The sequence below is a fragment of the Lissotriton helveticus genome, chromosome 4_1 (genome assembly GCF_964261635.1).
Source record: "Lissotriton helveticus chromosome 4_1, aLisHel1.1, whole genome shotgun sequence".
In the NCBI taxonomy this organism is placed as follows: domain Eukaryota; kingdom Metazoa; phylum Chordata; class Amphibia; order Caudata; family Salamandridae; genus Lissotriton; species Lissotriton helveticus.
In genome coordinates this window covers 389,017,725-389,033,406 of record NC_136063.1, presented here as the reverse complement: position 1 = coordinate 389,033,406, position 15,682 = coordinate 389,017,725, and the positions used below count along the sequence as shown (strand labels likewise).

The window sequence follows — 15,682 nt, the reverse complement described above, 5'->3', positions numbered from 1 at the left end:
GGGCCGATAATTCGATGGCAGGAGTGGGGACCCTTTTTTAAAAATGGGTATAATTTCAGCCCCCGCCCATGTGGGGGGCATGGGGATGCCCTCCAATAGTGCATTAAAAAACAAAGTAAGATAAGGACCCCAAACTGAGACTTCGCTATGAAAAAGATCTCCTGGCATTCTGTCTAACCCCGGTGCTTTGTTAGGAGCTATTTTCTCCAGTGCAAATTCAACTTCACTAAGTTGAATTTGTGGCCCAGTGACCCCTCTTGATTCTTCATGACCTCCCTCTATTGCATTGTGAACGCCATTAGCTGGGGGAGCATAAAGGGGTTGGAAGTGAGCAACCCAAACATCTTCGCTAATATTTGGCTCAATGGCAGATTTGTAGTTCCTAGAGTCCTCGTTGACCAAATTCCAAAAGGCTCTAAGATCCCGTACTAACAGGGCTGCCCTAATATCTTCCCACTTTTGGTTTTCCCAGCATGTTTTGGCCTGTTTCAATTCCCTAGTATAAGCGGCCCGCGCTTCCAACAAATCTGTCCTTTTGTTACTCTTAACTGCATTCAGTCAATTTTGCTTAGCAGCTCTGCAATTGCCATTGAACCATTGGTGGCTAGGCTTGGGCTTGTCCCTTGGTTTACTATAGTTAATAAAAAAGGGAGCCAAAGTATCCATTAGTTCTTTATGGTTTTCAGAAATAGTTAGCCCAAAATCCAGAGAGCATGTTTCAGTAGCTAGTAAGTCTGCTTTAGCAAGAAAAGGGAGTACAGTCTGGTAGAGGCTGGCCAGCTTTTCTTGGGAGATTGTGAAGTCCCCCCAGCGTACCCTTCTCCCTCCCACTTTTGTGACACACTCCAGCAATTCGTCACTTTTGCGCCTACAGATACGTCAGAACTACTGACGTATCTGTAACTCCTTGCGACATGATGCGTCATATTATAAATATGACGCATCAATCATGTCGCAAGGGGGGTGCACTGAGAAGTGACGCATCGCTGCTTTCACGCAGCGATGCGTCACTTCTCATAAATAAGGCCCATGGAGCATAATGGCAGGCAGAGAGAGTGATACAAGTGTTGTACACTGGCCTGCAGGTTGTTGGCAGTGCATATACCCCCCCCCCCCTCCCGTGGTAGCCCGGGCTGAAACAGCTACACCCCCCCCCATTATTTCGCAGGTCTTTAAAAGACGATTCCCTTGTTAATGACGCTTTGTTAGTTTTTCACCCTTTTGAGAGCCCCTGCATCGCTACTCTTTGCTGGAAGAATTAGCACTTTACACAATATCAAGCCCTGTCAGCTGAAACCCCCGAGGAATCGGGTTTTTGCTTGTAGGAATAGGGAGGCGGGAGACTAGCCTTCAAATCGGTAGTCTCACGCCTGAATCGGGAGGGTTGGCATGTCTGCATAAGACCCTAAAACGTTGCACAGTTTACCCCAAAAAGATATTTGCAAATATGTTCTATATGTTTCATGGTGTACTAAGCAAAACTATTCTGTATAGATCAAACCATGTGCGTAATGTAAGGATGTGCAGGAGGCTAACAGGAAGCCGGTGTTAAAATATTGGCCACTACCCCGGAACACTATTTTTAAAACAGATTTCAAGTTCTTTTGCAATGTGCTGGTGAAAACAGTTCATTTTTACTTACATCAGAACTGTAATATTAGCACCTGCATGAAGCTTAAATTAGGCTGGTGTCTTCTGGGATGCTTAGCATTCTCTTTATGTTTATCTACTATAAACATTATCAGCACGTTAGTTTGGACTCCTTTTAGGTTATTATAGTGGATTAATCTAGCACAATAAAGCTAAAATCTAGACAAAAATTAGCCCTCAAACCGTTACGCTACAATTGCACTGCAATGCTGCAGCAGTAATAGCTACACCAATAACCAACATATTAAAATCACTAAAATTACTATGCTCACTTTATCATACTCTCACTAACTCAGTAACTATCTCACTCTCACTACAAGACTAACTTACTAACTCACACACTACCTAACTACCTCTCTAACTCTCTCTCACTAACTAACTCCCCCAATAACAAAACAACCAATAGTAAACAACCATTACAACAAGCATATACAAATTCCCAGCTTTTTTTTTAAATATAATCATTACATTCTATATAATGCTTTCATAGTCATATATACAGTAACAAAAATACTTCTAACACTTCTTTATTATAAATTTTCACCATACTACACGCTTCTGCACAGCACAACTTAAAAACATGGGCAAAGTAAATATCTCTGGCTAAAAACTTATAAGGTCCCAAAGGCAAGACCTAATGGTTATGCCAATGCTTGTTTAGTTATTATTTCTTCCCATGACTCATGTCATTGGTAGCTGAGCCCTATGGTGATACCAATGACATTTAGCATAGCGCTCAGCTACCAATCATATGGGACAGCCACCAGGAGGCTCAGGCGGCATTGCAGGCAGGCGAGGCAGGCAGCACTGTCATTGGCTAGCTGAACACTACCAATGATAGCTGGGTACCACATCGCCTAATTGCCTAACATGATGCAAATCGAGAGCTGGACCAATCATGGTCCAACTCCGACCTGCCCCGCCCTGCCCCGCCCTGCTTAGCCCCCAGCAGGGGCACACTGCGCATGCTCCTCTCCAGTCAGACAGAGAGAGAGTTCAGAGAGAGCCAGCTTCTCTGTCCTGTGCTTCTTGCTCACATCTAACAATTGATTAATTTAATACTATTTAAAACTTGAAGTTTTAGGGGTTTTTGACAGCCTGTATGTTTTACAGCAAACCTTGCCTGGTTTTGTTTATTTTCTGAAACATGGTGGAATACAGAAGGAGACTTTTAGGAGAGGAAGGTAAAAATCAGGGCAGAAAGATTCAGAAAAATGGGGGGGGGGGACAAGGAAGGGTAAAGCAGTAAAAACATGGCGAATGCAGGAGAAAGCAGTCGGATAACGGGGGGAGTGGAAAAGAAGGAAAAACAGTGAAAATAAGGCAAAAACATGAAAGAATACTCAGAAAAATGTTTTGAGGAAGCAGTAAAAAAATGGGACAAAAGCAGGAGAATGGAGAAAGTAGTCAGAAAAACAGGGGAGACATTAACATTTTGCCCCCCCTGGAAAAATTTCTGCGGACGCCCATGCCGCCCAGCAGGCTGGTACCTGCAGTCCTGAGTGTCCCTGATGTCAACGAGCCTCCCCCACACACAGCGGCCGCAGGAAAGTTGGAACAGCCTGCGGCGGCGGAGAGGGAGCAGGAAAGCAGCAGCCAAAGCGACGGGGCAGCAGGTCAGGGAAAAAACCTTCTAATTCTGGCACATCTTATATTTGAATTGTAAAAGTCTGCCATCTCCAGTTCATCTCACAGCCCCCCTTTCTTCCATTAACTGTAGAGTAACAGTGAGTGTTGTTAATATAATGCGTTTTCCTGCTGCACTGTTCTTTTCCTAGCTGAAGTCAGCATCTCATCCTAACTAGTCCCGGATTCTCTTGCAAGAGAGTGAGAGTGGACACTGCTCTACCGTTTCAGGCATTTCTGAGTGGAAATATACAAATACCCAAACGGAGCGGCATGGCACCATTCGCCAGTTCAATTCAGACCACCACACTGGTTTGATATAGTCACATAGATAGATCAGTGACAAAGAATGGGTTGGAAATTGCTTTAAAAAAATCAATCTTAACCAATTTAACGGAATGGGACAAGTTAAAATTGATCATAATTGTAATGTATGATCCACCTTACATTAATTGATTGTGATATATCTGTTCGATTATCGGGCACATTCAATAGATTTCGCATCTGCCACAATCCTGTACAAATTATAAGAATATACACCTACTATATATTCCTAACATTAATACACTGTAAAAATTCAAATATCCTTATATTCATGTATGTAAAGTAGTTAGTTAACTGTGTGAAGTGCAGAAACTCCAAATCAGGGATCTTTACGTTTGGTAACTATAATTTGAATTTGTCCTGCATAAGCTACCTTGTTGCACAGCAGCAGCTTGCAGGCTCAGCCCATTCCACAATAGACAGGTATTCATTGTGGCAGTCAAAACGCACCAGTCACTGCTCATTGGCCATGCGAATAAAATCTGATTCTCAGGTTTATCATGATTGAGCTCTGTTATGCTGGTATAATCTCACAGAATTTCAGTAAAATTGCTATATGCTTGTTACGCGAAATTCCCGAAATTGCGTTAACATGCCATGATGTGTAGATTATGCTGTGTTTGACCAGCTTTTTCTGACGCTAGCATTTTTTATACAATTTTTTGCACCAAATGCTTCGTCGTGTCCAGATTGGGCAAGAGGTTCAATTCATACTAAAATGCAGCACACAATGAGGTTTTGTATTTCGCATAACTATGTGTAATTTTGCTAAGGGTTCCCAAAATTTTGTGGAATTACACAAAAGCAAATTATGCAAATTTCGAACACCAATTTATCAACTGTTACCAATCCAAACACTGTCTAGTATTTACTTTGTATTCAAGACACACTGATCTAACTAATGAAATACATGCGGTGTTTACTGCAAATGTGGCCTCCCCTGTGTATATTGCTGCTTTCAGGCTTCAGTGTATTCATGCTCTTGTATGGCCATTAACCTGTACAAACTGTGAGTCCCTGCTCAGACTGAGGGCTCCCTGTTAGAAGCCACTGAGGACAGCATCTAATCCTTGTGTCCTGCTCGTGTTCTTGCCAGGTGATGAAGAGGGGAGCCAGGGGACAGCAGAGTCAGATGGTGACGCACAGTCAGAAAAAGCACTGCAACCCAAGGTGGAGATTGATGACTGGGACGGGCCAGGTATGAAGGAAACATTGACAATTTTCTTTGCTGAATTAAATACAAGAGAGGTTTTGCTCCCTAATTTAGTAATATTGTTAGCCTGATCGCAGAGTTCTTAAATCATTTTCCTATTATATGTTTACACCTCTATGGAAGGAGGTGTAAGCGTTATATATCCAGGACATTCCACTGCCCAACACACTGCGTACAAGGATTCCTCCTTTGAACGTGTGACTGAATTTATTTAATAATGTAATTGCTATTCTGGGTATTTGTGAGAATTATTAAGTTATGTAAATAATCATAGGAGAGGTGACGTAGGTTCCGCTGCAAAAGAGCATATTATTAATGCCTACACTTTATTCTTTCAGAAATCTCATCATGCAGTGTATGCTGCTGGGTTGCTCTACTTTTGTCATGTAGGGTAACATATAGCTGCTGACACGTTTAAAGTGTTTGCAGGTGCACACATAATATTTTCAAGCTCCTTTTCCTGCCTCAACTTCAAGTGGTTCATCTGGTGCATTGACATACATACCCTTATTGTATACCTGGCTATTTATTGAATCTGGTGTCAATGTAATAGTTGTATCTCCAAAACACAGTAACCCCGGATGTTGTAAAGAATATTTAATTTATATTAAAATTGTCAAGTCATGATGTTACTAAGGACCTTATCAAATTAAACTCTATGTCTTTCTAATGGGGGTAAAACTTTCTACATCAAAAAAAGTTGTTACTTACAGCCTGATTCATGTAGGTAAATTGCACTCGCAAAGGGCCAGATTCTGAGAATCTGGCCCTTTGCGAGAGCGATTTTTGCATTTGGTATTCATGATACCAAATGCAAAAATCGCTATGTAAGAATTCGCATATTTGCGTGGAATGGCATTTAAGGAATCTCTAATAGAGATTCCTCAAATGCTATTCATGACACAAAACAAAATAGCGATTTTGGACTTTTGGGGTCGCTATTTACCGACAGGTCAGACCTGTCGGTAAATAGCAAAAACTCAGAAAAATGCTTTTAAAAGCATTTTTCAAAGTTGCATGTAGCACACACACATGTCCTTTGGACATGTGTGTGCGCAACACCTGTCCAAAAGTGCATTTTAGGGGTGCTACAGGGCGTCCTTTGGACACCCCTGGCACCCTTAAAATCGCTATCTTAGTTGCGAGTAGCAAATTGCTACTCGCAAATCCCCATTCATTCCTATGGGCCTCTTGGCCCATAGGAATGAATGGGGAGTATTTGCGAGTAGCAAATTGCTACTCGCAAATAAAGAACATGTAGGAATCGCTATTTAAGTAGCAATTCCTACATGAATGCCGTTTTGCGTGTCCTCAATAGCGAATCGCTATGATTCGCTATTAGGGACACGCAAAACGGCATGTACATGAATCAGGCTGATAGTCTTTTAACAACTGAGTTTATTGGAAGAATGAGGCTAATTCTAAATTAAAGATTACACACTCTACCACTCAGAGCATGCGTAGTACCGACGCTGGTATATCAGCATCCATCTATAGACTGCATCGATCGAGCCACATGCTCTTCGATCAGTTCAGTTTGTAGACAGACGCTGATGTACCGCGTGCTCAGAGTGGTGACTGCATATAACATATGATATTAGATTAAAGTAATCCATGGTAATGTCATTAAATATATGCAGTGGTGAAGTGTTTGATTGAAAGTGATATTGATATTGAAATTGAGTCTAATTTAGCAATGTGATTTGTCAGGTTCATCTAGTAATATCAACAACAAAAAGCTGTATGTGGGAGGCGTTGTTCTAAGTGACTGCTGTTTCGTGCTATGGGAGGTTGCCCAAAGAAACGCAGAGCAAAATAGTGCTTTATATTGTTATGTTTTAGATTTCTGTGTGACCTGCAACACTATGGATAGAACTTTCTTGCTGGGTAAGTTAAGTAGGTGGAATATTCCCCAGGACGCCTAAGTATTATCCAACGTCTGTATTCCAGAGGTTGGCTACTAGTAGATACATCTTTAGGTAGTAGGTTGACACTGAAAATACTAACAAGGAATGGTTGTTGGCAGGGTTGCCTATTACCACCTACTTTGTTTGGTCCTTTGTGGCAGATTTACTATTAGCCATTTTCTCTTCTTACATTTCTCTACGACAATAGGTGACTACCTTTTAGGTATCTTATTGTTTGCAGATGATTTGGCCCAACTGTCTGTGATCCTGCCGAGTTTGCAGCATAGGATTTCATCGCTGGAAAAATATTGTGGGGAAAATAAATGTAAAATTAATATAGTTAAAATCCAAGTTCTTCTTTTGGGTAGAAAGGAATTGCTTTCACATTTGGTGGTTGAAAGGGAACAACATTTACAAGGTATTTTGTGTAACCTGAATTAAGGTCATAATTAACTCAAGTCACTCTACTATTGTAGGCACCTTAATGAGATTTAATAAACAATATACTTGTTTTGCTGTGAATATTTTAGCTGAGTCCATTAAAGATAACATCGAACCCCGGTACTGTATGCTAATGAGATGATAATACTGAAGGTTGTTTTGAGCTTTATGGCAGTTGAAGGTAACGTTTTCAAAAAGCCTTTGAGGCTCAAGCCATTCAACTTCAATTTAAATTGTGCACAAGTGAAACCAACGAAAAAAAGCCTGTATTTAATAGCAGTTGAAATAATGTTGTAAGGGGATGGGGGGGCTGCCTCTTAAGTACTGGAAGGGTGTACATAAAGCTGCTCCATAATGCTTGCACTTCTTGTGATCTAGTACCACTGTGCTTTTGAATTTAATCCTGATACCTTATGATGTTAGCCCGATGTCGATAAAGAAAATATTGAAGAAGGGGTCCTTTGATCACACCTAGATTAATGATAAAGTATTGATAGATTTGAAGCATTTTGGAATATGTGAGTGATATGAATAACATTTTTAAAATTCCCATGCCCTGTTATGTGGATGGCTATTTTGCATTTGAGAATTAATTGTAACTCAGTTGAAGCTTGCAATTAATTATTTGACAAAGTACACAGTAAAGAGTAAAGGTTACCTATGCCCTTGCAATTTGGAGATAAAATGAAGGATCTGCTGCTTGATTGTCCCTTTTTAATCTTTACTCTTGGTAAGTATTATATGCATCCCTTTTTTAGGTTGAGCCTAGAGGCAGCGCGCATGAGCTGCTCGCTCTGCGAGGCATGCTGTATTGGAGTATGCACTTGAAGCTCCGCCCACTCTCCACCCATATTTTTCATTGGCTTGTGTCAGTATCCTTTGTAAATGCTGACTTTTGATTCTTTAATAGGCTTGTTAGTGCCTCCTTAGTACCGCCTTGTCTTCATATGTAGCCTCCCATGGTGACTGGCCCTTTTAATTCTGTTGTTAAATGGTTTGTCTTATTGAGTCTGTAGGAACTACTTTCTTAAATGAGTTTCTTGCATTATAGGCATGAAATGCTTTTCTGTAACATTTAGTGCACCATGTGCACTTTCACTTTCATTGTAGCCCCTCGTGCAGACCGCACTTAAATGTAAAATGACAGTCATGCTTTTTTTTCTTTCTGCGTTGCTGGCCACAAACTACGGGCCCCCATTGCAAATCCCCCACAGCCTTTCGCCGCCATGGAAAGGCCTTTAAAACCCAGCATCCTAATATGGATGGTGCTGCCTGCTAGGCACCGCCACCATATGAGGCCCAAGTCCGCCAGCCGGCAGTCGTAAGGATTGCCGACTGGTGGAAAAGCGGCGGACGCACTTTGCAGGCTGGCAATGGCAATCCGCCCACCATCCTAATGACCCCCCTAATGTAAATACCTTTTGACTAAAAAATAATTGAAGTAATGAGCTATGGCGATCTTCCTCAGACATGCCATGGCTCCAGAGAGGCTGTAGCTGGGGGCAAGGTAGAACTTTGTATTTCCGCTCCCTCTCTGTGATGTGTCAGTCTGTGCATTCAATCTTCACTGTTAGAAATTACTCAGAGTGCTGTCTATACGCATGCATTTAAATAAACAATGCCCTTTAAAGGCAGAGTGTGTGCATACATCATAACAGCCCTCATGTCCCTCTGCAGAGCTTTGCCATTGTTAGGGCCACCAGGCTTATGTGACAAAATTATCTACATCATACTTTGAACAATTATTTTGTCTGTCTTGTCTTCTCACTTCCAACATGGAAGGAAGGTTTGGTTGCATGTGCGCGCACATGCCTGATAGAGGTGCGCATTGACCTGTGTGGGAGAGCTGCGCTTCTGTGTGTTAAAGTTTGTTTAACACGACCAACCCACAGAGCAGGGAGCTGGCTTTTATTGCAGCCTGTGTACTTCTTTTTGACATTGCCCTGTGGAAGAGTATCAAAGTGACGTCATATTAATACCGAACCGACAGGGCAGTCTGGTTTTTATCTTCCAATTCAGAAAGTCAGTCCGCCCAGGAATCAGAAAGCAGCTACTGTGCTTGGTCTACGGCAAGCAGGCAAGTGGATGTTGCCAAAAAAGACCGGATGCCCGTTTTTAAGGTTTTTAAGTCATTCAATTGTGAAAATGCACATTTAAGAGAATCGCCAAGTTTGAATGTGGCAACCTGACATTCCTCGAGGTCACGTCCCACTGCTCAGCCTGACAAACTGCCTTCTCGCCTTCTCTGTGACTGCATACGTTCTGCATTTGCTGTCAGTTAGGTAGGTGTGTGTATGTGTTTTTAGTGGGAGTGGTGGTGCCTTCGTACACGTGCAGTTTTAATATTGATATTACATTTCAAAAGCACAACTCTATTGTCACACGTGCAGCAGAAGAGCAAGTCACCATTCTGCCTTGCCAGCACTCTTCAATGAGGACTGACTGGGGGTGTGAATTTCCACGCCCAAAAAAATGCTAGAGCGCTCCTAAAATATCAGGGACTGATTCTATCCCATTGCGCTAACTGGCTGTGCTGGTGAAAAGAGACTGTAAATTCTTTTAATCGCATTATTAGTCTGCTAGCCCACTCTCTCCCACCACCCCACCCACATCATCTGTACATGTCTAACTCATGACAACTAACCACAAAATGACTTCAATGGATCAGTATAATGTGACGGTGTACAAAGGTCCCGTATGTTCTTTTAAATATATCTGTATTCATTTTTGAAGAAGAGAGACAATTTGTAGAGCAATACACTTAAAACAATTCAGACTGAACCACAGCATGACATTCACTCAGGTGAAGAAGTGCGACCAGTATGTAGCAGTGCTGTCTACCATATCACCCTTGTTCTTCTTCCATGAGGGGGCTCTGTTATATTTAGAAGTTTCATGCTGGTAAGGAGCCACAGGAAGTAGGCAAGTATAACTATTTTATTTAGGAACAAATTACTGATATAAGATCTCCACCAGGGGCCATAGATAAAACAAGCATTTGCAGTGCAGTAGGTCTCGCAATTGCAAGATTATGAGCTATTGGCATTGTAAATGGATCGCCAAATCAATTCTGTCACCTCTTTCTGTTTCCACACCCTCCGTCTCCTATGAAAGACCTTCAACTAAATTCCCCTCAAACACAGGAAAACTGTCACCCACGCCCTCATTAGCAGCAGACTGGACTACAGCAATGCACTCTACGCTGGGATCAACAAGCACCCCACTCGCAAACTCCAGAACATCCATAATTCCTCCTCACACTAGTCCTCAACCTACCGTGCCACTGCCACATCACCCAACACCTGCGGACACTACACTGGCTCCCCATCGAGAAGAGAACCACCTTCAAGCTAATCGCCCACAAAGCCCTGCACAACACAGGACCCACCTACATGAACCACCGCCTCTCGTTCCACGCACCCTACAAACCCCTCCGCTCAGCCCAGCTCTCCCTTGCAACAGTACCGCGCATCAAGAAGGCCAAAACAGGAGGTTGTTCCTTCTCTTACCTCACGGCCAAATCATGGAACACCCTCCCTCTCCACCTCCGACAGACACCAACACTCTTCAAGTACTTGGACTACCTCAAGACCCAGCTCTCCGATGAATCTCCGTGAACATCCAGGAGCTGCACTCCCCCCTCCCACTCCCCTCAGCTCCTTGAGACCCCTTCGGGTGAGTAGTTGCGCTTAACAAACCCATGATTGAAATGACAATTTATTTTATTTAAGTGTTTAAAAAACATGCAATAATAAAAGGCATTGCCATTTAAAATACCAATAGGGCAAAGTTTCTAAAATGCAAGACCTATTGCATTGCAAATGCTTGTTTGAAAGTGTAGAACGTACTATCATAGTGAAGCTTTAACCTTAGGAAGGATGGAATTCTTGCAACTAGCAATAGAATTGAGAGCCCTTGTTTTGGGCATAATCAACATGAAATATATCCAACTGTAATAGAAATATTTTTGTTGTTATGATTTTCTAATTAGTTTGAGCTTCACAAATCTTTGCACTGCAGTAGACAGTGTGTAAATGGTCGAGAAATTAATGACATTTCTAAAGTATATACTTGGCTACATGTTCAGCTGAACTAATTATCACCTTTCGTGGGTAGGAGTACTGCAATGCAATTTGATGATTGCCCCAAAAATGTCAAAAAGGGGTATAACATCGATTGGTGGATGAAATAAAAACAATGCAAGTACCAATCATGTTCAATGGAAGAGCATCCAAGGACCAACTGTTGTAGTATTGCACGTTTACAGCAAATCAGATTCTAGAACAGATTTACACATATTTCTCTTTCAGAAAAAGGGTGAAAATAAATGGCACAGTATTACAGTATAAATATCAAAGTCATTATGGCAGAACACATCTTCCAAATGCCATTGGCCGGATCACGGGCACAATGTTTCTGATTAAACAGTGGTAAAGTTTAAACCCTTTTGGGTCTGTGGTGATAACTCCGGGCTGGAATGGGGCAACTTAGAAGAACTGCCTCATGGACCTTCTGTGCCATTAAACAATATTTTTAAAATGCTCTGCAACAGTTAATGTGTTATAGCTAAAGTGGTCCGAGGACACCAAATTAAGTATTCCTAATTAGTAATGTAATTTATCATTCAACATGCGTTTTGTGATAGTATAGGGAGGCATAATTATTAAATGGTTGTGCTGGCGCAAAGAAACTCATAATGATGTAAAGCGGTGCAACCGTTTGTAGGGTTATTTTTGTTTTAGCACAAAATGTACTGCGTACTACAAACAAGCCCTTTGTCAGTGCAGATAGTGCTTTGTGCCCCTGTGCATCAGACGGGTGGAAGTTGGGTGGAAGATCACAACCACTCATAGTTTTTTAAGCAAAGCCTACTCTACTAAGATGTGTCCCTGAAACAGGCACTAACTTGGAGAAATGCTCCTACCATTTCACACATTGCTCTCTACAGCACACATGCAATGTGTAGATTGTTGTACAGTTAGCAAGACATTGGATGTTGTATTGGAAGGGTAGGAAGCTGTTGTAATGAAGTAGATCCAGTCCAAGTAGTTTCAAGTAGGTTTATTGAAGATGGATGTTACATCCAAAAGAGAGCCTCACCAGGAGCAGCCTCACTGCTGGCACACCCGGGATTGGGTCACACCAAGTAGAATCCTTAAAACTCAACTCCTCTTGAAGGACATCTGTTCTTGGGTCACAGCAGTGAGGAGGGTAGGCAGTCCAGCAGGAACTGGCAGACAGCAAGATAGGCAGGCAGCAGGACAGGTAGGTAGAAGGACAAGCAGGCAGCAATAACTGGTCGCTCTTCTGGGAAACTGTACTTTGTGGAAACACTCTCCCAAAGTAACAGGACAAGGACCCCTGTCCCAAAAGAGGAGGAGAGGAAGAAGTGATGAAGAGCAGGAACTGGGACATTAAGGTTGGGGAGTCAGATGTCAATGTCACAGGTTGGGCTTAGGGGTCCCAGGTTTCTTTAAATTTGCAGGGTACAGTTTCAAAAGGAAGTCTTTTACCTTGAAGTAGCTTAAGGCTTCACAGTAACAATCCATTAAAGTGGCACAGGCAGGTTCTTCCATAAATCGTCGACATAATATGTTGTAATGTAGTAGTTTCAAGTAGGTTTATTGAAGATGGATGTTACATCCTAAAGAGGGCCCCAACAGGAGCAGCCTCACTGCTGCTCAGCCCATCACCAACTGACTCTCACACACATGAACATTCCATTCACAAACATTCTCTCACACAGACACCCTGTCTGAGCAGCAGTATAACAGATGCTAGTACAGTACCTATGCTGGAGATCATGCTCATACCCTTGCACCATGGTGAATAGGTCGAGCGTGGTCTGAGCAGCCTGTTTGCACCCCAGTGCAGACTATGAGAGCAACAACAGGTCATTTATTTGAATACATATGGCTCTACAATGTTTCTCCCCCTTGCACAACAGAGCACAACATTAGTGGTTGCTGTGCTACATTGCACAAAAAATGCATCTGTCCCAAGATTTGCTAAGCTATTTGAAATCTAGAAATGTTTCTAAAATACAAGATTTCCAGGGCAACATTGCACTTATGAGGAGTAATCTTAATAGAGACTTTCTCCAGTGGCACCCCATGCCATTATCTTTGATGGGAAGAGTAGTACTATCAAATGTAGTATTCATCACTGCCCAGATCCCTATGTACATTGTAGAAAATCCTCAAAATAATCCTTCTCTATTCATCAAACAGCTGGTGACAATGATGCATACCTTTCTTTATTATGGTGTGTTATCTATGGTATCATTAATCAAGTACTGTAAGTCTAACTTTGAGGTGAACCTGGGCATGATGGCTTTTGTGTTATACTGCAGAGTTGCATATTTAATAGTTCTAATAACTGAATATTTGGCCATAATAGAGACCCACAACCGGCATTTCCCTATCTGTTAGAGTAGCCATTTGCAGAAGAAACTTCCTTATTGGCCGCCATGGAACCCCCAGATCGTGGTGCTCAGAGCGTTTGAATGGTGGTAAAGAATGGGGATCTCTGAGATTGGTGCCGCAATTAGTTCTGTAGTCACTGAAAATCACAATATATCAATTGTGGACCATAAAGAAGTGGTTGAGCTCCATCAAAACAAATTCTTCCTCTAATTGCAGGTGAGAAAAGCTCTGGCTACATATGTGGCAAATATAGATTTGCCACCAGATTTCAACCGGTAGAAGCTAAGCTCACCATGTCCAAGCTAACAGAGGGAAAGATTTCCAAAATATAGAAATCATAGATAACCAATACCATGATGGATTCTTTACACTTAAACAAATGTATTTAAGAGAGTTGGGGGACTGAAATATGGGAAACCACATTAATGACCCCAAGTGAGGGAGCTATCTTGACTTGGTATAGAGTATTCCAGTTCAACTATCTACATTTCCATGAACCAGAGTATGAATGTAGTGTATATGGAGATACTCTTCCACATTGTGTTTTAGGTGCTATATCACAGAAGGAGACTCCTACCATACAGTACCAGTGCTGTCAATGATGAGAGGCAACTGGTTACTACTCACCCCCAGAAAGCACTTCTGAATATACTTGAAGATATGGGAGTACAAAGGCTATGGGCAGATATTCATTCCTGAGTTTAAGCATGGTATTGGCCATGAGAGACATTGCTCAAAATTGTATATCAGCAAACACGCTCAGCCTTATGCGATAAAAGGAACATCTTAAAAACAATCAATTTATGCGTCCCAAGTATATCCGCAAAAGGGCAATATAGTGTGGAGTAAGTGGATGGACTATTGAGGGTACATAGATAAAAGAGCCATGTGGTTATGGCGTTAGGCCCTTATTTACAGGAATTTGGCGTAGGGCAGCACAGCAAAGTCACCTTGCTGCACTGCCATTCACTCAAGTGAAAAAGCAAGAATGCACCATTTATGCAAAATGTTACATAACTGCCCTTTCCCCATGCGCTGGCGCCATTTTGGCTGCCTAGCGCCAATGCAGACACCCTTTCACCATGGTGCAAGAGTGATTGTGTTTACATCATGATTGTTATTGTGCAGGAAGGAGCACCTTTCCGCACAAAACCAATCCTAAGAGGCATTTTCTCTTTCTATGGGTGCTCCAGAATGCAGCACAGATAGAAAGAGGAGAAAATGAGGAGAAATAATGACATTTCTCCTAGTTACGCCTCACCTCCTGAGGCGTTAGGATTTAGCACTTCCCCAGGTTTACATGCTCTTGTAAATCTGGGACAGCGTCAAAATCCGTAGGAGTTGTTTGGGGAAACCCACAACAATGCTCATGGAACGCCTCTTGATCACAGAGTAAGGCAAGGCAGCACTTTGGGATGCCTTGGCTTACTGAATACCCAAGAGGCCATCCAAAGCCATGCATAGTGCCTTTGCATGGCCTCATAAATCGTATTTAATAATCTGCGTCACCGGAGCATCACAAAAAGTGGCACTCTGGCTATGCAGGGGGCTTGTAAATAAGCCCTTCATTGTTTTGTATATGTTGTGCAAATGTCCAAATTTCATTTCACATGTTTAATATCAATGTATGACAACAACAAATGAAAGGTGTTGGTTATCAGTAAACGTTTTCTTCATTATTAACAAAACACCAAGAAAGGATTATTTAACAAATATGCAAGTTTTCCCCTGCATTACAAAAACAATGTGACTCAAGAATATTGTGTCAAAAATATTGTTAAACACAATGGCGAGTTTTCTTATTTAGTACCTAAACTACTAACATTTTGAGTAAAAAACTATCAGAAAAAAGTATCCATATTGAACTATATATATCTATATATATATATATATATATATACATATATATATATATACATATATACTGATATTCGAGAAAGTTCAGCGATGAACGAAATGCGTCAGCCCAGCCACGAGAGAAACTCACCGCTGGTTTGTGGGCCTGGGAAATCACCACGATAGTGATTTCCGTGTGACAGGAGGCAGTGTCGTTGACGTTTGCTACAAAAGTGGTACAGACAAGAGGCGCAAGACTT

At 41.8% G+C, this 15,682-nt stretch overlaps 1 protein-coding gene across 1 annotated transcript in view; it reads left to right on the top strand.

Moving 5' to 3' along the window:
* Nucleotides 1-15,682, top strand: part of ZFPM2 (zinc finger protein, FOG family member 2) — a 641,123-nt gene that overhangs the window by 197,411 nt on the left and 428,030 nt on the right. Inside the window, exon 3 of the mRNA XM_078685577.1 lies at nucleotides 4,697-4,798. Within this exon, the coding sequence (XP_078541703.1) occupies nucleotides 4,697-4,798 (102 nt within the window). The remainder of the gene's footprint in view (nucleotides 1-4,696; nucleotides 4,799-15,682) is intronic.